The sequence below is a fragment of the Marmota marmota genome, unplaced genomic scaffold, assembly GCF_001458135.2.
Source record: "Marmota marmota marmota unplaced genomic scaffold, marMar, whole genome shotgun sequence".
Lineage (NCBI taxonomy): Eukaryota > Metazoa > Chordata > Mammalia > Rodentia > Sciuridae > Marmota > Marmota marmota.
The window spans coordinates 3,703,254-3,730,379 of NW_025999961.1; the positions used below are offsets into that span (position 1 = coordinate 3,703,254).

The 27,126-nt window shown below is 38.6% G+C and overlaps 1 protein-coding gene and 1 long non-coding RNA gene across 2 annotated transcripts in view; one reads left to right on the forward strand and one right to left on the reverse strand.

Annotated features, from left to right (window-relative positions):
* Positions 1-2,452: 2,452 nt before the first annotated feature.
* LOC125616739 lies at positions 2,453-26,735 on the forward strand. Its single transcript, XR_007347479.1, has 3 exons — positions 2,453-3,036; positions 23,260-23,401; positions 26,602-26,735. It is a non-coding gene; the product is annotated as an uncharacterized LOC125616739 (long non-coding RNA).
* The window catches only part of Spef2 (sperm flagellar 2), a 165,666-nt gene continuing 165,251 nt past the window's right edge, over positions 26,712-27,126 (reverse strand). Inside the window, 1 exon segment of the mRNA XM_048802898.1 lies at positions 26,712-26,864. Coding sequence (XP_048658855.1) covers positions 26,775-26,864 — 90 coding nt within the window. The 3' untranslated portion in view covers positions 26,712-26,774.

The window sequence follows — 27,126 nt, forward strand, 5'->3', positions numbered from 1 at the left end:
AGAGGGTAACAACAGCGCCACCTGTCTCCTCTATAATTAGTACAGGTCTCTTGGTTTATTATTATTATTATCAACTTTGCAACTCTTTTAAAAAACTTCATTTTGGAAAGACAAGCTTACTCTTAAGAACTTTTGTCTGAAAAACTTGGAGCCAGATTATTTCGAATGTAATTTCTATGGTGTTATGGAATGAAAGGAAAAAGATTGACTACAGAAATCAAAAGACACATCTAATCTTTTCATTTTTTGGTGGTTTTGTTATTAGTAATAAGTAGGAAACAGATGAGCAGCGTAAACTCAGGAAGGGACAAGTCAAAGTCTTAAAGAGACAAAGTTTATTTCTGCAGCGTGTAAACTCTGGCCCTCAATTCCCTGGACCTCCTCCTTGGTTTAACAGTCTTGGCACTGTCTTTCTCTTCACAACTACCTTTCTTTGCACTTTCTCTTGTTATTCCAAGTGAATTCAGAAGGTAGAATAGGATCAATAATCCATTAAATTGATCCAACAAGGTAAAACTCAGCTGCTCTCTCTCTCTCTCTCTCTCTCTCTCTCTTTAACTTTAGTCAAATAACAGAGAGCATTCACTTACTCTGTCCCAGACTGTCATGTTTCAAGAGAGAAAACAATACAATAAATTGTATATCAAAAACTTTCCAATCTGGTCTTCCCATGGTCGACCCTTCAGGCATGCTTACTACCCAAGGGGTGTTGCTCTGATTAGTGGAGGTGTCAATATACTAACAGCAAATTGTGTTATATAAGCATGAGACAATTGTTATGGTTAGCAAAAAAATAATCATCTAAATGCATTGTTTACTCAATTGCATAAATATCAATAGTTCATTACTTGAAATAAATAGAATATATAAATTGCACAATGGGACCTTATGAACATGCATGGAAAACAATACTGAACTTGAGTAAGGGGAATTAAATTCAAAGAAACAATTAGTCTATGTCAAGATTTTGGAAATGAATGTACATTAATTTGTTTCAATGTCAACAATGTTTAGATTATGATTTTTTAAAAATAATTCTATTTTTATTCTATTATTTTCAATGAACTGATTTTATCACTCCTGATAGGATAGTAAATTACTCTGTAGTAATCCTTTTTGTGGTTGTTTACTTTGTGTAGGCATTTATTGTTTTATTTATGTTTCAGTACAACCCTTCTAAATAAGTGGAGGCAATTCTCATTTTATATTTGAAGAATCTAAAACTTAGGTTAAATGATTGACTCAAAGTCCCACAGTTAAGGACATCCATAGTAAGAAATGAACAAATGAAGAGATATAAGAAAACACAAAACCAAAATTCTTCTAAAGAGCATTCTTAAATTGTAGTATCATTCATTAATTAAAAAAAAATATTGAGCAATATTTGGGGACCAGATTTCAAGAATATGCAAAAAATTTAAAAATACTTATGTTTAAAAACACATGCATTTGAAAATAATGAGAGGAAAAATGATTAAGAGAGATAATCACAATGTAACACAAAGATTAAGGACCATTAGAGAACTGAAGAGCCCATCAGAGAGGTTATAGGGCCACAGAGAGAACGTGGAAGCACAAGCCACTTCTGTGTCTCAGTTTTTCTACTTTTTAAAATGCATATAATAATGGTTCATAATTATTATAGTATGCAAAGGGCAATTAGAAGTCTTAACGTGTTTAGCAGAAACCTGGCAAATAGCTTGTTTTTGGCAAATGGTGGATGTTAGTACTGGCTGGGCCATCAGACCTGTTTTCTTCCACATCCTCTGAACTCAAGAACATTGGGCTTTATATTTCAATCCCCCAAATCAGTCAATTCAAAACAAAAGCCATCAAATTAGTTTTTTTTTTTTTTTTTTGAGGTCTGACACAGAATGCACTAAACTTTGCCTTTTTCAGCCTCCTGTGCTGTATGCAAATTAACATGGTCTCAGGAGGCCAGCAGCAATGGCAACCAGGGAAGAAGGAGCAAGGCTGATTACTCTCTAGAGTGATTTTTAGAAATTCAGCTTATTGACTGAAGGATGTGAAGTAAGCAGTCTTCCCTGGCTTTTGCACTTATTTCTACTTCTGTGTAGAGGACAAATAGTCCCTATATTTATCTTTTCTTCTTTTTACTTTATATCAGTTTTTTGTTTGCCTGTTACTTGGCAAAAAAAAAAAATCAATAAACAACAACAACAAAACCTTTTATTGTCAATTTCTTGGTACTTGATGTAGGGTCTTTTTTATTTGTTTTCATCTTGTGTTCCCATCGATTTTAGTTCATTGTTGCTCAGAACATTTTTCTCTTTTGTGGTCATCAAGATCATAATTCATGGCCGTGTTTCACATTCACACATGAACTGAGATATGGAACCCAAATGCATATTTCATGATGTTTAAAGTTAGAGGTATATGGAAATTTTAAAATTTACCATCTGGGAAATAAAAAAAAAAATGAGTCAAGATAACAATAAAGAGTGTTGGATGTATAAACTTAATACTAACCACAGACTCCAGAGAAAGACTCTACGACTTGAGTAGTCTCATTTCTTAAAAGTTTAGTCATAAAGCATCACTTTCAGTCTTTCTCTGATTAACAATGAAAAAAGAAACCAATGTCACTACCTCTTTCCCTCAATCTTTCTAGGTAGATGTTTTGCGATTACAAGAAATGTTTGTTTATGAAGCAATTGAGGGGATGACGCTAATGTAAGCAAGAGTCACTTATGAATGCCAGCAGGTCCTTCAGAATTGCAGTGGCTGAAATTATAAGAATTTTTATAGAAAGAAAAACCTGAAAATTCTGAATGGTGAATGGAAGAATCCTAGGCAAAAGAGAGAAGTAAGAGCTTTCAGTGGGAAATCTGCCAGCGAAGAAGGAATGCCCTAAAAGGCTTGCATTACAGTGGAAGAAGACTGAGCCTTGAGATTGCCAACAACTCCTAAAGAGCCAGGCAATGTGGGGCTGACTTCTTCCCTGGGGCTGTTGTCATCATCATGGTCTTCATCAACCCCAACACATGTTCCTGGTTACTACTCCCAGCTTTTCAGGTGAGTTTCCAGATATATGGAGAACATTACTAAATCACATACACATCTCACTTCCAAGAAGGGTCATCTCAGAATCTCTATTTTGATTACTGCATCATCTCCCAGCCCTTTAGTGGTCTAATTGATTCTCTGACTTCTCTCCAAGTTCTTCGGCTCTTACTTAGTTTAAGATCACAGAACAGCATTGGGGGTGCCAGTAAATGTCTATCAACAACTCTCTTGAGAGCCCTAGTGCATTTTCTACAACCTAAAATAGACTCCTGTATTTTCCATGGTAGCTTTTTATTTAAAATTTTCAAATCTGAAAATGGGTTGGTTTCAAGTTTAAAAATAAGATAGGGATAGTTAATTAACCTGGCTCAATTTGTGCTCACAGTCTCATTTCAATTTCCAGTGAAGGCAACTCATGATCTTTTAACATGTTTTGGCCTATCCTTGTCTCCCTTAGTTTCTTCCCTGTATTTGGTGCAGATAACACAAAATTGGCTCTGTTCTTGTTGGCTACAGCCATTCCCATGTTGGTTATCTTGTGGTAACTATGTCCAAGAATCATTATGTTAACCACTGAAGTCAGCCTCTTGCTGTTTCCTGATGATGTACCTACCGACATGCTTGCTGAACAGCATCCAAAGGTATTCAAGTAGGAAACTTCAGAGAGTTCAGGTTTTCCTGTTTACACAGTTAGATAATAGTTTTGTCTTGACATACCAGCTTTTGTTTTTGTGATGTGCTAAAAGCTGATTCTGCCTTAGCCACTTTGAAGTAGTGGTGCACTGTGAGACTGAGTTTTCAAATGAGTAGAGTTTAGTCTTGCTTTCCAGGCAATAAAAACAATAACAATCTTGAGCCAATTTTGATTGAAATTTAAAGAACTCCCTACACTTCTCTTCGGTTTGGTTTCTGAAGTCCAGTTTGTTTTTTTTTTTTTTTCTTACTACAGAACTATTACCTTTGGAGCTGTGAGCCAACACATGGTTTAAGTCAGCACTTTGGGCTAAAGCTGTGTTGTTATCAGTTTTGCTTATGTTACAAATTGTTCTTAAACAAATTGTGGGAACAAAGAACTTTGTTAAATCTGACACTCTACTTGTGGTTTCTAGGTGTTAAAAACATTTTCCCCAATAAGGGAACACCCAAAATTGATATAATCAGCACTTTGGCAATGATATTATAAAAATGAATGGATAGATGATTTTTCTGGGCAATTTTCAAACTTATGAACACTTCTAAAGCTTAAAGTGGTATCATTTTGAGTTGTATTTCAATTGTTCTAAATGTAGATCATTTCATGTGCGGCAGTGTTCAGTACCAAAAATATGATACTCAGGCAATGTCTTACATGATACTTTGAATAGAACATCAGATAATTTGATTAAGTTGTATAAACAATTTTTAAGTTCAGAGATTAAAAGAAAGTTAATTCATATGTGAGTCACCATTCTAGTAAGAAAAAATAAACTGTTTATGTAAAGGACATGCAAGTTAACTAGTGGGGAATTTTGGGTTCTTAAGGATGATCATGAATCATTATGAATAGGCAAGAAGAAAAAAGATCATGGAAAATGGTATCTTCAAGTATCAGAAAATCAGATTTTATAGCAGCAGTTTTCTGTCATTTTGCTCCTGTCTGATCGAAGAGGAAATTTCATAATGATTTTAACTCATACTCTATTTCAGCATGTGTTTCAGAGAATCTTTGTGGAATTGGAAATAGGTGTAGTGAATGATTTGCAGTGGTATAGCACATTCCCACCAAAATAGGTCAGGTCATGGTCCTGCTAAGCACAAGTTTACTTGTTTCAGAAGTAATTCGGCTCCAACAATAAAGATTTATGTAACAGCCAACAAGGAGGAAAGAAGTTGGAGTCAGGTAGCCACATTTGCTCCCAGTGATAAGCTATGAGTTACAATCCACACAAATGAAATTGGGTCCAATGACAAGACCATCCTGTCTGGCTTCAAGGCAGCATAGAAACAGATAGATGGGGCCCATTATAGTGAAAATTTTGATAATATGACTGTGGCATCAAATAACCCAGAATTCTAATAAATTAGGTAGCCTAGAGGGAGGATTCATTGAGTACTATCTATCTATAAAGGAAACACATCCAAACCAATCAAACAAAAAACCTTAAATGGCATGATTAAGAGATCAACTTACTTTACAAGCATTTCCAATTACTTTAGAACAAATTGTGGGAACAATTGTGATCCTGTGAATTTGATATTGTTCTTACTGCAGTTCACCAAATCTATGATGATATTGTTAGGTTCATTCCAATTTCAGAGACATTAACTTGATCAAAAAATAAAGAAGTTGTCTTATGAAAAATGTCCTTTGATCAGGAAGCACTTTTGTCATCTCCTTGTAAACATATGTGTATAATGTTTGAAAATAATAATAAAATTATACTCCTCAGAGACTATTATGTTGCTTATGCTTTTCTCTAATCCATGAAGTCTTCCCTGTCAAATTGTGTAAGTTAGTATTTGACAGGCTGTGAAGTTAGTTATAAGGGGGTTACTCATGTTGCAAAGCACCTGAAATGTGTAGCAGGTCATATGTCTCATCATGGGGGGGGTCCCTCAATCCATGGCTCATCATCCCTTCTCCTCCTGCTATATTGTTTGGTTACATTTTCAGAAACTGAGGACAGGTGTATAATTCAGAATTTTCAGCTAATCTTAGTATTCATCGGATGCTGAGGTCCGGGAGTCTGAGCAGGCTCTATCATCGTATGTCTTCCTAGCCTAGCAAATACTTCCTGGGGAAGAGGTGAACCTGGTCACTACAGCCTATTTCTAGGTCAGTATTTGGTTGGGGGAAAAATTACAATGCACCAGAGGCCATGGATTTGTTAGTTGTTCTTAATAATGGGCTTTACATTTTCCTCCATGTAGGTTTGGGGTCTCCTTGTCTGCTTGGTGGTTGACATTTGGTTCTCAAAGATGAAGTCAAGAAAAGTTATTTAACAAAGAGGAAGAAATATTTACATACACTTGGAGTAGACTTTCTTTAACAAACCCTAAGTAACAGTATACTACCCATCAACATTGCTGTAAGTTACCTCTGAAAACATTTTCTCTCTTTCTTTAAATGATTGCACAATGCCTCATGGTATGAGTATATTAAAATTCCCTTTAAGAAAAGTTAATGCAGGTTACAAAAAATATGAGACAAGGAAGACTGTCTTTGTCCTAATCCATGGTTAGAAACTTCTAGTAGGAAAAAAAAAATCTTCTCAGAAAAGAAGGAAACACATAGCAGATGTTTGGAATGCCCAGATGTCTCAGTACTTTTAAATTTCCCATAAAACATAAACATTTTGGGTGATAGTACCTGACTGCCCTAAATGACATATTTATTTAGTTCTGGTAGCTTTGCATTGAGGTCAAACTAAAATCTGTTCTAGGTATTATGAAAGGAAGAACTACAAACCTATATTTAGTTCCATTTCTGAAATGGTTAAAGCATTGCCCTGGACTATAAAACCAGGACTGTGGCTTGGAAACAATCTTTGATAATATCTGCAAATCTTCAAAACAAAATGCAGCGTGGCTGTATTTTTTTCTAACTGATCTGCTACTTGTGTATTTAGATGTCTGTCTGATTGTGTTCAGATGTGGGTAAGTGGTGGGGAGGAAAAAAAATATGTTTCTTAACTAAGGATAAAAAGACTTCAAATTGTATGTGTCTCACTTACATTGATAATTGCCCCACATTCTGCACTACGGTGTGGGGTATACTGCTAATTTGGTGTTTGTTTCTTCAGAGTCAGGGAGTTGTGGGGTGAGCAGGAGAAGAAGCATGGAAGAGAAGGGTGTCACAGACAGGAGGCGATCTCCCAGCCATCTGGAAAGCAATCAGAGGGTACCTATCCCTCAAGGGAGATCTTGAGAGGATTTAGTCCTTTTTACAGTGACTTCTTTTAAGAGTAACTGATTTGGGGGGATTCCCTAATCACAGCCTCCTTGATCATTATGGAGATATCAGTCTTCACTGTCTTTTTAAAACTTTTTCTGCAGAAGAGCAATTGGTACTATATAGGCACCAATGACCTCAGGAAGGATTCTCGAATATTCATAGCAAAGTCATTTAATAAACTGACAAAGGAAGGACGTGTTCTGAGATCATTGAAGTATCACACTTTAATCTTAAAATGTATACTGACTTTGTTATTGATAACATACATAAGGATCTTTTATATATACATATATATAAAGTTTACATATGTATAATTTTAATAAATATGATATCAAACATGCTGCTTTGATGCAATTTTCCTCTCATTTTCTTTTTGTTCGTTTTTTTTGCCGTTTTACCCACAATTACTTCCTACCCCTTCAATTTAGGTTAATAACTTGGTGTGTATCTTTCGTATTTTCCTATATGCGCACAAAATCATATACAGCATACACTTGTGTGCAGGCACTACACACATACATATATGTAAACACAAACATGCATTTATTTCAAATTTTGTGGAAATAGGATGACTTAATACATAATTAAGACTGAACCTGGCTTATATGCATTCAACAATAATACCATGTGGAAACTTCTCTAAATAAATAGTTACCTCTGAATACATTTTCTCTCTTTTTTTAAATGATTGCACAATGCCTCATGATATGAGTATATTAAAATTCCATTTAAGAAGAACTTTGCTTCCCATTTATTGTCTTTGCTAATATATATTATGTATAAAATAATGTGTATATATTCATACATACACATGCGTGGGATTTGGGGGTTGAAGTCCTCAAATATTTTTAATTTTAATAAACTTCACAAGTTTGCACTTTTAAAAAGCTCATATTAATTCACATGTCTATGTGCATGTATTAGAGTAAAAGTAATGTCTCAACACTTGCTGTTCCAAGCATGGCTCATGGACCTGCAGCTCCGGCATCGCCCAGAGCCTGTTAGAGCTGCAGACTCGAAGTCCTACACCAGAAAGCTCTGGATTTACAACCTGAATTTTAATAATATTCCCAGGTGACTAAAATGCACTTTATCATTTAAAAGATGACTGTTTTAAATGACTTTCAGTCCACTAAATTGGAGGCATATTTATCAAACATCTTTCCTGGAAGGATAATTAAGAAAGTATCAACAGTGATTGACTCTTGGGTAGAGAACTTGGGAACTGAAGACAAGCCTGGGTGGGACTGGCTTTTCACCACACAATGCTGTACATTTGTAACGTCGGACTTTCTCTGTGCAAGTATATCACCTATGGGGCATTTTTTTAGAAAGCAACTTTTTGTATATGTGACCACAACTTTTCACCCTCAAATCTCCATGAAGAGGGTGGTCCTGGGTCCCATGTGTGCTCTCGTTAGTGTGCTTCTATTTCAGAGTTGTGGTGGTAAGGGAAAAATTTCCAAGCCACATAAGTTGCCTTTTGAGGATATGAAAATGTAGTGATGTCAATGAGGGTTTGTTTGACAGGAAACATTTGGCAGGGCAGACAGTGAGTCAGTGTCATAGGAAACTTTCAAACTTTTTTCTGCAGTCTCACAGCTTAAATTGTGATCACCATCCCACTGTTAATTTTTCAATGTTATAAGATTTCCTGACACCAGAAGTTGCATTAAAAATGTCAGCTTCCTATGATAAATGGATTTTTAGGTTTGCTAAAAATCAGACAGCTGGCAAGCAAGTCTCCTGACATCAAAGTTGGAGTGAGTCTTGAAGGAGTAGGGGAGGCAGCCCTACTGTTTTGGGTTAGCAAATGGAGCATCCTTACCAACCTGCTGGTTCCCAGAAATCTTCCTACAATGATAACTTCTCCTCTACCTCAGGGATTCATTGTATAGATAACTTGTTCATAGGAAACATTTCATGCAGGATACATTGAAAATACATGGAAGTTCTAAACAGGCTCTGAAGTTTTCAAGTACATGAGTCTTATAAATCTAGTTTTTCCAAGTTTACCACCTTAAGGTGACAACTGGAATTTCTCTGACCTTTGAACTCACACTTCCAGGACCACTAGCCTCCTAAAAATTGTTGCTCAATTTTTTTTTTTTTTCAGGAAGAGGATTATGCTCATGTATTCACAAACGAATCTGGTTGCTGTGAAAGAGTCATCTCTGACTTTTCATCAGTTTTGCCCCCTTCTTTGGGCACCACTGCCTGCTACCAGGAATATTTCCCTCCAGCAGAGCATCTCCCTCTCTGCTCCCAGAGGGCACTTGTCTCTAGCTGCAACTAGCAATTGTGTTTAAGGTAGAGGGGTAAAACTGCATGACATTCCCTCTGGTTGGAGGGAAAGGACAGACTCTCTTCTTTGAGGGTCATTCCCCTGGAGAGGCACCAAGTCTCAGGTGTTGGTGATATGGCAGGCCCTTTAACTTGAGTTTCTTCTCTTTATGATGACAAGGGCATAAGGGAGATTTGTTAGAAGACAAATCCAAGCAGCAGAAAATATACTGCAGCCATGATAATATCATAGAACCTAGTTGCTGGGTTCTGATTCCTTCTATGCTCAAATTACATTTTGTCCCAGGATTTTACCTCCAGCATGTGGGCTTCTAAGTCCCAGATGAAGCTTATGCTGGGGTTTTTGTTCCATCCACAGTGGGAACTCTAGGTTATTGAGAAGTAATGGTTTATGGCCTGAACTTCTCTGAGCCCTGGATCTCAAGTATGAGAGTTTCATGGGTAAGCAGATATTATCTCCTCAACTCTGTGGCACTTCCAGGAACAAAGTGCATCAAGGCAAGGCTAGTCCTGCCCTGTCTTTAGCCACTTCCTCTTGCTCTCTCTGGAGTGGAAAGGGAGAACAGTTTCATTCTGTGTGGGGAAGAGCAGTGGTTATTGCCTCACAGGAAGGTTGAGGGAGAAGGAGATTGTTCTCCAGGTCCAGTGCCCTGCAGAGCTGCTTCCAAGAGAGCTCAGCTGCATGGGTGCTTGGCGTTGGTGGCTACTTCCAGGGATAGATGGGGGAAGAGTAGATCAGAGGAGAGCAAAGGGTAGGCTTCTCCCTGACCTCCACTAGACTTGGTAATAAAGTCTTCAGGATGCACTTCGTTTTTTGCAAAGCCTTATTTTATTCCCCAAAGGGTAAAGGAGATGTGAGGTGGCTATAGAAAGACAGAGTGACAGGAATTTGGGGAACAGATCTGGCCATCTTTATGGTTTTGGGGAATGTCCATGAGAGGAAGAGAGTGCCTTATAAAGTGGGTCTGCAGTCACTTTAGAAATGGGCCCACTAACTATGGTTTCTTGATAATAGTTCTATTGCAATTGATATGTGAGTGGTTAGTAAGTGCTACTGCAGTGACCTGACTCTTTGTTCCTGGTTATAGGAGAAGGGGTGGCTACAGGAAGCTGTGCCTGTTTTTCCATTTCCGTTTAGTCTTGCATTTAAAACTGAGAGACACGTAAAAGTGCATTGCTAGACATCCTTCTAATACAAAGGAACTTGTAAGCAAACGCAGGGTGCAACAAGAGATCATGCAACATGTTTGTGTGCTTCTTCTCAGGGTCTGTCCTACTTTCCACTTCCAGGTTTCTTCAAGACTCAACCTCATCCCACGCATATGTGCAACATTTCTCTTCTACTCTTCTGTGTTTAGCAGGGGTAGGAGGTGCAGCCAAAGAGAAGACGATCTGCAGATTCTGATCCAGCTGGGCTCGTCTAGAATTCCAGAGGTTAAATTTCTGGAAGCCTCAGAACTGCAGAACAACAGCTGGAGAACTTGGCTGCTGACTGTTTTCCTTCTTCATTTTAAAAAATTTGTTTACTCACATGGTTTAAGTGTCCAAATATGCCAAGTGGGGCCATTTCAAGTTGATGCACATGGTTGGATGGTTGCATTGCAAAAAGGCAACCAGTTGAGAGGAAAATAAGGATGAACACCATTGGCCAATCTGTGGTGCCCTGCCATGGTGCTGCATCAGACTGAAGGAAGGGTTGTCTTTTTATAATTCATCCTCCCAGAGGATACCTACTGAGGAGGCACAAGAGTACTGGATGAACTCGTGGTGGCCTGGGGACATGGTTTTTATTTTTAGAGCATATAATTATACAGAATAGTGTTTCATTGTGATATATTTGTACATGCATGTAACATACTTTGATGATTTCTAGCCTCCATACCTCCTCCTTGTTCTTCCCTGTCTCCTCTACCTGATTCCTGTTCTCTTATCTAATATTCTCCATTCTATTTTTAGGTCTTTTTTACCCTCTAGTTTCCACATATAGAGACACATTTATTTTTTTGAATTTGACTTATTTTGCTTAACATGAGGGTCTTCAGTTCCATCTATTTTCTTGCAAATGACATTTCATTCTTTTTTAAGGCCAAATCATGCTCCGTGGTGTGCATATACCACACTATCTTCATTAACTCATCTGTTGATGGGCACCAAGACTTGTCCAATAATTTCACTACTGTGAATTGTGGGCACATGGTGTAAAACTATGAAGCCTTGACTTTGAAGACTCTCCTCTTAATGTTAAGGTCAGCCCTTTTCTGACTTGCTTGAAATGACCCCCTTTAGAAAATCTGATGGTGAACAACTGATAACCCCAGTCCCCACACAAGCCCCCAATCATATTTATTTGGCTTACACAAAGTTGGGACACATGGTACCAGGAAATATTCAAGTTAGCTCTCAATATTTACATTTAAAACATTTTGCATAGAAATCTGAATTTGGGGCCACACAACACTTGATAGCAGTCCATTAGTGTGCATCACAGCTGTCACTGCTCCTGTGACTTCCCTGGCACTGGGGATGAAGGTTGATTGCTGGTGACTATAATGCTTGTGTTGTTTTCTTTCAGAAAAATAAAGACAAAAGTGAAATCTAGCCTGTGTTCTATTTAAAAAGTGAAGCCATTAAAAAACAAATGAAGAAGTCATTTTTTAAAATGACTGTCCACATATTTTAAGTCATCAGCCATTTTTCTAGCATTTGTGTTTGTAACCTAGGCCTTTGTGTTGAATGGTCTCTTCATCACATAGTTGGAGAAATCTGAGAAATTCAGTCATAGTGCATGCTCTTTTATTTGGCCCTAAATTGTTCTTCTTACAGAACAATCTTAATTTATCATTCTGTATAGGGCTTTGCAGTATAGTATACCCTCTGCGGTATAAGGCTTTGCTTGGGAGGTGTATTCTGGGGGTTTATTTGTCTCACTGTTATTTGTCTAAAGTATTTGTCAGTACAAAGGTTGTAGACCCTGTCTTAGTCTTATTGTTATAGCAAAATACCCGAGGTTGGGTGATTTATAAAAGAAAAAGGTATACTTGGCTCACAAGTCTAGAGAATAGAAATCCAAGATCAGGTTGCTATATCTGGCAAGGACCCCTTGCTGTGTCATAACATGGTGGATGGCATTACATGGCAGGAATGTGTAGGTGAGACAGGGAAGTTGCACCATGAGAGAGGAAGCCAGAAGAAGAGCCAAAGGGAACCCAACTCACGTTACCCCAATCTGCTGTCAGGGTAACAAATCCAATCCTGGAACATTGACAACTCATTCATGCAAAACCAAACATTGATCCCTTTTCATGATCCTTTCAATCACCTTTTAAAGGCATCCACTCCCAACACTGCCCCCTGGGGTACCAAGCCTCACATCCACATTTTGGTGGGGACTAACCATATGATAACTTTAGTAAACCCTTCCTGTGGAGATGAGAGGCTGGATGGGGGGTGGACCGCATAGGGTGAGGAGAGATGTTCAAACAGAGGAGTACTGCAGTCAAAAACATGAGCTCAGAGTAAAGGGGGGAGGAAGAAACATTAGGAACACAAGTGAAGAGAGCCAGGTAACTAGAAAAACATCAGGTTTGTTGGTCAAAGGAATTCAAGTTCACAAGCAAAGACTCTCACAGCAAGGTTCTGTCAGTGGATAGCAGATGCTTAAAAAGCAAAGCATTGGAGAGACCCGTCCTTGACTCAGGGAAGCTCTTGGAAATTTTATGCACTTAGTTATATTTGGTGACACTTCCACCTGACACACAGGTGACTGAGAAGCATGCCATTCCTGTAGAGTGCTTAAGGTCAGAGGCTCTGGACACAAATTCTTTCCTGGGTGATAATCTTGGCATCTTATTAGCTGTATGGGTTAGCTGAGATTTTTAACCCTTTCAGGCTGAGCTGTCTTTGCTATATCAAGAACATATCTACCTCATAAGGTTGCCTACAGAGGAAGATTAAATAAGCTAAATCTTTCAAGATGCTTAGAATAGTGGCTGGCACATGCCAAAGATCTGATAAGTATTTATGGATACCTGTTAGCTACCTCTTCCACCTCTTTTAGGAAAACGCAATAGTGTAGAAACATGTTCATTAGCTTGGAGGAAACTGGTCCTCCTAAAAACAACAGCAGCATATTTTTACAAGTGACATCTTAGAATTTTAAAGAAACTTTCCAACCCATGCAACTAGCACAATGGATCAACTGGCTACCTAAAAAGGCAGAGGTAAATTGTAAGGGGCTCCTGTACTGCCAAAAAGCTAAGTGATGCTCTATAATCCAGAGTATTCTTAGACCCCTTTGAGGAGAGGATGGCAGTAAAGTTTCATCTTCATTTATAAGGACTTTGCCCTGAAATGGGCTCAAATAGTGAAAGTGGTGGGAGAAGAAGAGTAAGCCCTCCCCCTCCAGAGTGCACGGTGAAGTGTGCTGCACAGGAGAAGGATGTTGTGGTTTCAGCCTGGTTTGTGGGGCACAACAAGGTGAGGCTGTTTCAGAGACAGCGCTCCGTGTTGCTGTCTCCCTGTGGTTAGTGTGAAGTGAGCAAAGATACAGCAGCATGTATTTGGAGCTGAAGTGCTTGAGATGCTGTTTTGGGGCCCATGAGGCCCGCTGGGGCTTTGAACTGCAGCCACAAGACTCAGGTGGCATCTCTTTCCAGATTTGTTTTGAAACAAAGCTTGAAAACAAAATTCTACCTTGTCCTTATGCTAAGAACCTGAGAGCGAATATGCTTGTAGATATGCTTATCCCTGGCTCAAATGAATGTTCAGAGATGCCTCTAGGTCTTGTGTCTTTGTCAGGCAAGAAACTACTGGAGGCAGAAGGAGCTATGCCAAAAGGCAACAGGCTTTAACTGGAGGCTATTAAAAGAATCTAGAAGGAAAGTTTTGAGGGTTCTTGAAGTAGGGTGGTTACTGTGGGAACTGAAAGTTGAGTGACATTTTCAAGGAGTATTTAGTAAGTCTTGGGTGTAAGGGGAGAGAGAGGCAGAGGACTTGAGCTCAGGGCCCAAGCTTTGAGCATGGGAGACCTGGAAAACCCCAGAAAATACAGAACCAGAAGTCAGGAGGAAGAGCTCTTCTGGAGACTCTCAGAGATGGATGGCATGATACAGTCCTTCAACCAGCTGCGCCATCCAATGCCTGTACCCATTTTGCTCCCTACTGTCATCTTCCCTTAAAGAACCACGTCTGGACAAAGAACCAGCTAAGTAGCCAATGGGTTTGGGTTCCAAGTATCGTTCTAGTGTGAGGAAATTTGGGGTGTTCAAACAGTAGGATGGGTTGAGTGTTGCAGAGGAGGGAAAAATCCTCAAGTGATGAAGGCCAAGTAGAAATAGCCCACTGGGGACACAAGAGTCAGGGTAGCAGAGCTGAGGCTGGTTCAATAGAGATAGAAGCAGAGTAGGAGAATCACGAAGGCAGAGTCCTGGTTTCTGGTCACACCTCTAACATGCCTGACGTGGTACCCTGCCCTGCCAGAAGACTTCTGTACTTCTGGCTAGAGGGAGCTTACGGGTTTTCCTGGTTGGCTGGAAATCTGCCCTAGTGTCATTCACCACTACTGATAGCGATGGCTCATCCCTGAAGACTACAGAAAAGAGACTTCACATGAACAGTTTTTTGAATGGCTGGATAGCTCCCTGTCCCCAAAACCTGAAAATCTGAAGCTTCTCTTCCCAAATGTAAGACTAAGGAGTTTTTGAGTTTCCTTCCATATATATATATATAACATATATGAATGAATATACACACGTGCATGCATACACACATGAAGACAGAGATGATGTTCAATTCTTTAGGGACCATGTAATACAACAATTTAGTTTTAATTTATTTTTGAACAAAAACTTTTGCACATCGATAATTCCAGAGACTAAGGAGGCTATGACAAGAGGATAGCAAGTTTGAGGCCAACCTTGGCAACTTAATGAGACCCTGTCTCATATTAAAATATAAAAAGGGTTGGGGATGAAGTAGCACCACTGGGTCCAATCCCATTACTCTAGAAATAAAAATATAAAAAGAGAAAGAAATTTAAAAAAAGATTTTAAACACTGCTAAGCCATATTTCCTACATCTCATGATTGTGCAGTTGGTTATTTATATTGAAATACAAGGAATCTGGATAATGACTTCGAGGTTTGATGTTGGTCTGCATGAATTATTGACCAGCTGTGTGACTTTGGGCAGTCGTATAACCTCTCAAAGCCTCATTTTCACCATATATAATCTTACATAGTAATCTTCCTATTTCACAGCATTCTGAGGACTAAGTGAGATAAGTAACCTTTTGCATGGTTCCTGATTCATAGTAAACCCTAAACTATATTAGCTATTATTATCTATTATTCATATCTCAACTTTGTTAGGTAGAAAATCTTTCTTCAGGAAACTATTATTGGGCCCTCTTTCTCTAACTGAAAATTATTCATTTCAAATTTCTTCCAACATCATGTCAACCACAATAATAGTTAGCATGGATTCTCTACTTCTCTCTGAATAGCTATGTGGATATCTATATCACAATGGTGAAGCAGCAGGCTTGATCTATATCCCCTATAGCCAATGGTCCACTGCGGGAGACGGATAATGAATAATTCATATGAGGAACCTTCCATGTTTGCTGAAAATACTCTACCAGTTGCAAATTCACCTGTTTTTACATCTCATCCACATTTGTTTACCTTGTTACCAAGGATAAAGATATCATGAATAACCTTGTAAAATGCCACATTGATGACCAAATACCTTATACGTGGAAAGAGATGGGTAGTGACAAAAGTTCAGTTTTGGAGATACATAGCTAAGGAACCCAGCAGGACTTTCAAGCTAGCCATAAAATTTGTATGAATTTCTTACCATCATAGAAGTCAGAGATGGAGAAAAATATTTGAGTTATTTGCATACAGATCAGAATGTAAGAGTAGTAAGTGGAATAATCAAGAAGAAATTGGCTGAGAGGAAGAGGAGATAAAAAAAACAAACTAAATAAGTAATGGGAGAAGTAATGAGAAGAAATAATAAAAAGGAAAGTTAGCAGAGTTTATTGTCATGGAATCCCATGGACAAGAGAATTTTAAAAATGAGAGGGTGATTAGTAGTATGAAATTATGAAGAGAATTTGCCATTTGTTAATTGAGAGATCATTGGGGACCTTCGGGGCATATTTCAGTGAAGTGGTAAGAAGAACAGATTTTTTAGGGGTTAAAAAATTGGTTGGAAACAAAGAGAAACAGTGGTGAAAATCATTGAAATAAAAATCAGTTTCTTTGGAAAGATAAATAAAATTTGTAAATCTCTAGCCAGACTGACCAAGAAAAAAGAGAGAAAACATAATTTACAAACACCAGGAATAAAAAAAGGAGTTATCACCATAAAACCTGACAATATTAAAAGGAACATCATGGAGTATTTTAAGTAGTCTTTGTAAATATATCTGACAACTTAGAGGTAATGGACAGATTTCTTAAAAGCCACCAAAGCTCACTCAAGAAGAACTAGAATGTTTTAATAATCCTATACTATTAAATAAGTTGCATTCCTAATTAAAACTCTTCCAACAAAGAAACCAGTATGTGAGGAGACTTCACTGGAAATTACACCAAATACTTATGGAAAACTAATTCTATATGAACTCTTCCATAAAATAAAGGAGGTAATACATACTAATTTATTTATGAAGCCAAAATTAATCTAATATGCAATCTAAATATGATATAAGGAAATAAAACTGAAGACTAACATCTCCCCCTAAACATAGATAAGAAAAATCCCCAACAAAATATTAGCAACTCAAAATCCAGTGGATAAAATGTACAATATATTCCTAGAGCATGGCTGGTTCATCACTCAAACTTAAACAATATAATTCCCCATATCAATATACTGAAGTAGCAAAATAACAGGATCATTTTTTAGATTCAGAAAAAAAATGGAAAAAATAAATACCTGTTTATGATAAAAAGGAGTATCATAAAGGAAGAGGAATGAGGACACATTGTCACTCTAAGAAGTCTGGGAGGAAAGGAAGGGGGGTTCTAACTCTGGAAGTAAGTGGAGTAGGGCTAATGGAAGCATCCCTCCCCCACACATACTTAAGCCTTGAACATGCTTATAGAAGAGGAAGGAGGAAAGAGACCACCACCACCAATGAAACAGGAAATAGTAATGGACTAGGTTTTTAGGTCAGGGAAGGAATAGGATCTATAGCACAACAAGAGCAAATGATTGTACTCCGGAAGGTCAATATGTTAGGAGTGATGGCAAGAAGGAGAAATAGGTGTGACCACAGAGGTTACATAAAACAGAGAAGTGGGTGCACTGTGAGAGGCAAGAGGCTCTCAGTGGAGAGTCACACAGTTTTCAGAGATCCCCTCTCAAAGGGAACCTATGTGGTGTGGCGGAATGTGCTCTAGCTTTGGCATGGGTCAGAAAATGGCTGGGAGTCACTACTCTGCCAGGACTCAGTTGATTGATCCTAGGCAAGTCACTTATCTCTATGAAACTCAATGCTGTCGTCTGTAAAGAAAGGAAAAGCAGCACAAAACCTGGAGCATTGTTACAAGGATGAAGTAAGAAAGACTAATAAAAAAATTTAAAAAAAAAGAATAGTGGAGGACCTTAAGGGGGAACAGATTAGTCAATGTGATTATGTTTTTGTTTTACTATTATGTGCTTATCCTTTATGTGGAGAAGAAACAAATCTTTATGACCTTTTTGAGGTTGTAACATAATTTTCCCCAAAGTTAGGCTCCTATCCTGCCCAGGAACTATGAGTAATCAGATCTATTGCACTAAATACTTCTATTCCAATGAGATGACACCCAGATTCTTGAAGAGATATTTCTTGATTGTAGAAAATTTATATATCAGAAGGGTGGAGAAAAGATTAAGATTGTAAGGAAAGTTTACTTATTTGTTTGTTTGTTTGTTTTGTGGTGCTGGGGTTTGAACCCAGGGCTTTGTACATACAAGGCAAGCACTCTATCAATTGAGGTATATCCCCAGCCCCAAATTCTAAGTTGTCTAAAGTCCTTGTTCTAAGAAGAAACAAGTCAGGGGCCTTTACTCAGGTTTTGGCTGGAGGAATGAGCACATTCTTTTGGAAGGTGAACTTTCTAGGTATGCATTTTAAGTGGCACTAGTATCATCATAAAGAAATAAACGTTGACCGGTATAACCAATAATAAAATTTAGTATAATCTCTTAGTGTAGGGTGGAGGTACAGGCATGGACAGGATGATTAATGCTGAGAATTTTACAGGCTTCATGGATCATTTTTGAGAAAATTGACATCATGACAATTTTGAATTCTCTCATAGATAAACATGGTATATCTCTCTATTTATTGAAGTCCTCTTTAACTTTTTAAAAAGTTTCAATATGCAAACAATAAACATACTAAATTAAAAAAAGAAAGTTATGCATGCAATCTTGCCATGACGAGCACGGCCACTAATTCAGAAACTGTTGAGGGGTGATGGGGAATGAAGACAAACAGGCACACAGAGAGAGAAAAGGCTGGGGCCAGGTGGGCAGCCAAGCCCTGATGGAGGCTGGGTCTGACTGACCCAGAGCTAGCTCAACACATTTACTGTATAGGTTTTGTCATCAAAATGTTATTTGTGGGAAAGTTTCTGCAAAGTGAGTAATATGAAGGATGCAGGAATGGCGAGACATTAGTTGTCTTATTACACTTAGAATTTTGTATCCCCGGGAGCTGGTGCTTGAGCTCACCGTCTCAACTGATACAGCTGCACACCTTTGCATGTAGCCTCCTCTGGGTGGCGTCACCATAGCAACTGGGCCATCTTGAGCTGCACCTTTGCATGAGAAGTTTCCAGTGCAAATGCAGCCACTAGAGAGTCAGAAAGACCATGATTCAAACCACTGCCCCCCCCCCCCACAACCTAGCACAGTTCCTAGCACATGGGCAAGTGCTCCGGTCATGCTATTCTCATCCTCTGAGGCTATTGTGTCTTGATTATAAAGAGAAGTGGTGTAACATTTGTAGGAATTAAGAAAAAATGGATCAATACTTGTGGGAAATGCAATTAGATTTACTGAAGGTGTGTAAAAAAATAATTGAATAGTAGCAAGTTTAGGAAAGATTTATATTCAGTGTTAATGGATCATGCAATAATAACTGAGCATCAGCAGGAGATAGAGGGCAAATAGTGGAATGTACTGAGGAGGTTCACAATTTTGGGCACGACATTGATGAGGACAGGGAAAAGGTAGCCATAGGGAGAGATGCCATAGACCTTCAATGAGACCAATGCTATGGAAACAGAAATTGATCCCAAAATAGCTATTGCAAGCAGTTGATGCTAACACCTCTTTGACCTTTGATATGGAAGTAATGGTGACCTCTTGAGCAGATTTCCCCAAGGGACAGATCCAAAATATTAGTTCTTGCTAAAGAACTTTTAGCTTTTTGAGAGTCAGGTGTGAAGAAACAAGTAACTTATTCAGAGGAAGCAAGAGAAGAGAGAGACATTTAAGAGTGAACAGTGAAATTCACCACTTTCTCTGCTCTGCCATTCACCTTCCAGAGCACGAGAACCAGTGAAAGTGGTAGAGGAGGATTTTTTTTCATGTCTCCACATCGATGGTCATTTCACCTTCCTTTACCATCTTTTGTCCAGGCAATTCCTTCATTTCTACTTTACTGGTGCTATTTAAACTTAGTAGAAAATAGAATCAGTTTCCTTTTATTTTTAAAGGATATGGCAATATTATTTTTGATGGTTTTAAAATGATTTCTGGGCAACCTCAAAGTTTTATAATTTATATAAACTAAAAGTACAATGATGTATAGCAGAACTGTTTCCTGATGGAGTGGTTGGCTCAACTGTTCATCACCTTCTGACATGATGACCTTTTTGAGAGTTGGCTTTTCAAAATTGGTAAATTGGTATATAGGTGGGATAGAAGGAGCCTTGAAATACATAAACTTTTTAGGAAATTTAATATCTGATTAACACTCAAGTTTTAAATTAAGAAGCTCCCTAAATTCCCCCAATGCTTCTGAATAAATACATATTGAATGCTACTATGAAAATTTCAGATAGACTAAGATATAAGGGTTTAGCTATTGACATGGTAAATTGAGAATAGGAGGCTAGACTTTTGTGGAGGAGGTTCTTGTGAACAGAGGGAGTTGGATGAGATGACCTCCGAAGTCTTCTCCAGGGCTAAAATTATATAACTTGGTGGCTTTCCAAGGTCACCCAGGGGCAAAATCAGAGTCTGATCCAAAGCTTATACTATGACTTCATCTGACTCTTTTAACTGAATTTAAGGATTTAGTTGATAGTTAAAAATGACAATTGACTCCAACTTTCTCCTGGAAATATATAGCACCTTTGATGGTCTGCCTCTTATGAAGAAATCTGCCGTTCAGCAGGCCCCCACCCTTCCTGGGCCATCCAAGTGGTTTTTTATATCCCACTGCCAATTGATCATGTGAAATTGGAAAGCAGCCTATGCTAACAAAATGGATATGGCCTGAAGCAAAAAGAATGAGGCAAAGTGATAAAAATTTCTGTCTTGGGTTTCTAACTAGATAGCAGAGGTTTTATTCATCCAAAGGCAGAAAAGACAAAAAGTGGAAGACCTGCAGTTCATGGCTAAGCCATCTTAACGATGGACTTCTATAGGGAGCAGTTACTAACATTTATTTGTGTTTGAAGTGCTGGGAGCTGTTTTGAAGCAAGTAATACTATCAAACCAAGCCTGTTCCTACCTCCAACTCCTGATTTGGGGTTTCCATGATTTTCCTAAGAGAAAACATGGGTCTCTGAATTTTATAATCAATAGGATCCTAATAGGAATAACAACACTGTTATCAAGGATGGACTTTTAAGAAGCATCTTCAAAATCTCTGTCACTTTTCCACAGATGATGGAATACGATTTGGCCTTAGTGACTGCATTCTAAAGAGTTGAATGTGGTGATGGGATGGTGAGCAATTTCTGAAACTAGGTCATAAAGACAACACAGATTCTGCCTGGCTCTCCCTCCTGGGACATGTGCTTTTAGAGACTTGAATCACTTTGTCAAGATGGAGAAACTGTATTGGTGCTCAGCTCCCCAGCTCTTCACGCCTTCCCAGTCTAGGCTCAGACATATGAACAAGTCGTGAGAAGGCTCAAGCTCCCAGGCTTTGAGCTGCCCCGGGGGCTCTGTGTAAAACAGAAGCAAATTATCTGCCTGAGACCCAAGTCATAGATTTACAAACATTGTCATTGCTTTAAGACACAACGTTTTGGAGTGCTTTGTCACAATGCTATAGTAATGGCAATAGAAGGGATCACTGAAGAAGAAATAAGAAGTTACTGAACTTATAAAAAGTGGAAAAAAACCCACAAAGAACTTAAAACAGATACTTGTGACTCAAATAGATAAATGTACACCCATATTCACTTCAGCTTCATTCACAATAACCAAAAAGGGTGAAAACAACCCAACTGTGCATCAACCATGAATGGATAAACAGAAGTATATATCCATACAGTGAAATATTATTCATTGATGAAGAGGAATGAACTTATGATGCATGCTTCAATATGGTACCTAGAAAACACTGAGGAAAGTGAACTAAGTCAGGCACAAAAGGACTGTATGATACCATATATATGAAATATTTAGACAAAGGGACAGAAAGATTAGAAGTTACCAGGGTCCAGTAGGAGGAATGGAGTTCCCGCTGCTGGTCACAGAGTTTCTATTTAGGAAGAAGAAGTGGTTTTGGAGATAGATAGTGGTGATGGTTGCCTAACAGTGTGAATGGAATTAATGCCACTGAATCATAGCCTTAAAATGATTAAAATGTAATATTTTATGTTATATATAGTTAATTTAATAAAAATGGTAAGAAAAATGTAATAAAAATTGTAAAAATATGAGTTAGTGACTACTATGACCAGAGTAGGAACATGGTTAATCAGGAGAGTCAAAGGGGAAACTAAACATAATACCAATACTAGATGATTAGATAATGGGGAAATAATGCCAATATGTTGGGAAGAAAGGCTCATTTTAAAAAAATCAGAGCTTCATAGTAACATGTAGTTGGGTTCATCCTGACAAACTCATGCATGCATGGAAATCAACTACAGTTCATGATTCCTCCTTTTTCTACCCCCTTTTCCTTCCCATTCTCCCTCCCCTTTTCCATTCTTCTTCCTCTACTTGACTTCCTTTTACTCGTCCATTAATTTATATTTGATTGGTTCTTTATATTATCCCATCCTTCCCTCCCCTTTCTTTTATTTTACTCTAGCTTCTGTATATGGGAGAAACCTTTCTACCTTTGACTGTCTGAGTTTGGCTTTTTTCACTTAGCATGATATTCTCCATTTCCATTCATTTACAAGCAAATGCCATAATTTCATTCTTCTTCCTGGCTGAGTAGAACTCCATCATATATATCTCCCAATTTCTTATCTCATTCATCTACTGACAGTATTCTGGATTGATTCCATAACTTATCTATTGTGAATTGTGCTGCTATAAACATTGAGGTGTTGAATCACTGTAGTGTGACTATTTTAGATCTTTTGGGAAAGTACCAAAGAGTGGGATAGCTGGGTCATATGGTGATTCCATCCCTAATTGAAAAGACTAATTTTAGAAAGAAAAGCTTCAAAGCAATCTTTTTTTCACTATGATGAGGAAATGGCTGGTTGTTGCTGTCTTTGCAGAACTATTTTTAATGCATAAAACTTCAATGATCACTTCTGAAAGGTTGGTGAGCTATGGGTGGAGTAGGGTGGTCAGAAGGAGAATTGCTAAGGATGAGTCATGAAAGGCAGGCCAGGAATGTGGGAGGAATTTTCAAACTGCGATGGAAAAGTCTTGATAAATCATTAAATTTGGATAAAAGCCATTATCAACATGTGACAAGGACTGATTTAAAATTAGAAGTCCCAATCTGTTGCTCTGCCCCCAGCCATTTCCTGCTAATTTATTTATCTGTTTTCATATCACAGCTTCCTACAGGGAGGCCATCATCTCATGTGGAGGATGGAAGCTGACAGTGCCCCCAAAGCCCGGCCTGGTGCCAGAAGGATGCATGGAGGGAGGACTGGAATTGTAGCATCTCTGCCTTGCACAGTCTGGCTGGATCTACAGGTGTATACTTCCTGGCATTTGTTCCTATAGATTTTACTGTTTCTGTAGGATGGGCAAAATGAAGACAGATTGATTAATTAGCAGTTGTCTTTACAATTTGGCCCAAATGGTGATTAAATTCATTTTTCCTTTTTATATCATTTTTTCTTCCTTCTGATACAAGCAGGTGACCAGATCCAGTCAGTTGGGACCCCAGCAGCCTCTGGCCTGGGCTCTGGTAACAAATATTTTTTGGTTATGACACTGACATTTATTTAGTGGGAAGTCTAAAGGAGGTACAGAGAGGCTGAAGCAGGAATGTGTATCTGCTCTGGCCTTTGGCTGGGGTAGTCACATGGCCACTGGCCCTCAGTGAGGATGGTGCCCTCTTGGCTTCGCCATCCCTGTGGAGAAAAGCCCAGGAATGGGAATACAGTAAGGTCTGTAGGTGAGGCAAGGCCTTGCAGGGGCAGGAAGGTGCTGCCAGGGAGGAGTGGGCAGGCCGGCCAGGGAGCCTACGTGCCCTCCGCCAGGCAGGGCCTTGGGACCAGGGCCTTGTGCTACCTCACAAGCAGATGACACACGCATTTTCAATAAAGGAATTTATTATAAATTACTTTTTAAAAATTATATTTTTTAAGTATAAGGGCTAATTTAGAAGATGAATTTGAGTAGGGTTATATCTAGGTGATTGTATTCTGATTTTTTAAAAATGGGACCTGTTAAGATGGGTCGAATGTTCAATTAAGAGCTTGAAACAAAGGCTTAGGAGTTTTAGTTATTTCTAAGTTAATATGTCATGAATTTATTTTGGTTACCAGGCCACCATAGCACTCTTAAAAACCCAGTGTGTGTGTGTGTGTGTGTGTGTGTGTGTGTGTGTGTGTGTGAGCGCGTGCATGTGCGCACATGTACCCAGAGCCAGTAGTGGTTTTGGTTACATTATAAGAATGTTTCAAGGTTGTGAATTCACTAGAATTACAAGGCTTGAAAGGACCTCAGGGAGGTAAGCTTCTAGTACCTTCTTCCTTTCTCTGGAAGAATGCCGTAAAACCTCTGGTTTCAGTGTGAATTTCACTCCTTGCCTCATGAGACAGATTATACAATTTCCCTACCTAACAGTATTGTGCAGGAGAATTATTACAGCAAGGAATTCTTCTTGCTCTGTTTTGCTGTTTTTCTACTGTAATGTAATGTTGCCTTGTTTTGTTCCATCCTTAATAAAATGGGGACTAGTTTACTAACTTCATCCTTATCATGATATTTTATTTCTTTTAACTCTATTTTCTGATGCTGTCTTCTCCCTTCTGTAGGATAATTAGAATTACCCTCTGCACCCATATGTGAATCAGCTAAGAAATTTTGAGTTTTCTGATAAAGTTTCTTTTCCATCTCCCAAGTACACCTCTGGGTTACTATCTCCGTTATCTTGGAGACAAGGGTTCTGGGAATGGAGCTTTGGTTGAGTCTTAGCCCACAAAAAGCAAAACTAGGAAATGAATCACTTTCTAGAAATGGAATATAATTCCCACTAATAATAGAAATTGTCTTGGACAGCTCTTTGTTTTAGTGATCAATCTTGATATGATATTTCAACATATTTTGTACAGATATAACAATAAAAAGCAGGCTGTGAGTTTAGTCTAAGGGCAGCAATAAAGAAAATGCATAAAACTCTGATTTTCAGGATTTTCAACTCACTGGCATAACGTGTAAAGAACAAAAATATGATTTTCCTGATGCTGACAAGCGCAGTGGAGAAAAACATAAGAGTACAGAGTAGAATGTGGTAGATTGCTCCTATTTTGCAGTAGATAGTGAGGTGAGACCTTAGGAAAAGTGACATTTCAAAAGAGATCCAAAGTAAGTCAGAGGACAAGCCATCTAGAGATGGGGAAGAAAAGTCATTCTAAACAGAGAGAATAGCAAGGGCAAAGGCCCTGAGGCAGAAGTGTGGTCAGTGTGCTCCAGGATCAGCAAGGTGGGTTTGTTGTTTAAGTAGAGAGAGAAAGGGGGAGAAGAGCAGATGCATGTGATCAGAGAGTTAGCAGGGGGTAAGGTCAAGATTAGGACTTGGCTGGACTCTGTGAGACAGGTTGCCAGTAGAAAGTTGGAGCAGAAGGAGGGCATGGCCTGACTTGCCTGGTCAAAGGCTCCCTCTGGCTGCTGTGGTGAGAACAGGCTGTAGGGGGAGCAAAGCAGGAAGAGGGTTGACAGGTTAGGGGGCTGCTGCTGCAATAATCCAGGCAAGAAATGACAGTGGCTTGGCCCAGCCTCCTTGTGATGGGACTAGGGAAGATTAGATCATAGATGCATTTTTCTTGAGGGCATGTGCTACATTATCTGCTGATGGACTGGAGGTAGGATGAGAGAGAAAGAAGTCCAGAATGACTTCAAGGTCCTTGGTCTGAACAAAAGGAGGTCAGATTTACCTGAAATAGGGAAAAATGTAGAGGAGAGTAGGTTTGAGGGAGAGGAAAATCGAGAATTCTGCCTCAGGCATGTTGAGTTTGGCGTGACTTCTAGCCATCCATGTGGCAATCAGACGGGTATTAAGGTGGAGAAGTTTAGATTTTGGAGGAAAGTGAGAATAGAAATTTTAGGAATATAAGCCTATAATAGCCTCTATAATAATAGTGGAAATGGATGAGACCCAGAGACTGGCTTTAGATACATAAAGCTGACTCCTGGGACCCTTCATCATTTGGAGGATGAGTGGAAGAGGAGGATCCACCAAAAGACCCTTAGAGGGAGCAGCCCAGGAAAGGGTGTCATAGAAGCCCAGCCACCAGCATTTTTCTAAGACACTTTTTCGAAATAAGTCTCATCGAATATCTCTGATTTATCAAGAAAAATGATACATTTTCACAAGTACAACTGGAGAGAAACATTCAATGGAGAAATAATTATGAAGAGATGACAGGAGCATGGCTGTACTAGCCGTTAGATAACGCGGCCATCTCCTTGGTTACTGGGATGAACCTTGAGGTTTTATGTCACATGGAGCAAGGAATGTAACATGCACAGAGTGGTTCTGCCCTGATGTGCAATTTGGGGGAACTTTTCATTATATTTGCTTAATGTAAATACTTCTCAGAGGGAGCACTCATGACGTCTCTGTGTTATTTTTTTCTAATATATTATTTCTAGTGCTTTCTATTTTCAGAATCATTCCAAAATACACCCTTGCTTACATTGGATTTTTGCTCTTTGCCTTGCAGGTTTAGGATAGAAGATTCCTTGAGTTGAGCAAGTTCCCCTTTTCAGGCCCTCTTTATCAACTGGCAGGGGTCATGTCTACCAGTGAAAACATACACGACAGACTCCATGGTCACATTTGATTTTTGGAAGATTCATTGCCAAATAATAATAAAAAAATCACACTCTTCTGTCTTCATTTCTTTTCCTCTGTAAGTCTTGAAGGTGATCTTTCTCCATTACTTCCTTGTACATGCTCACTTCTTTGGAAAATCATTTTAATATCCTAAGAGAAAACATTCAAAGTAAAGTTACAAATATTAATAAAGAATTTAGGGTGAATGTTCACCTAATATATGGTGGCAATTAACAGTAAGTTGTTCTTTGTTTGGTTTGATTCGTACCCTGTGACTGACTAGTTGTTTCCTTGGAAACCCCACTTTCCTCATCTAATAATGGACTTGTCATCTTAGATTGCATAACATTTGTGAAGGTAATTATGCAGACTCTGGCCTGTAATGGGCAAGTCAAAAAGACTATTTTTCTAT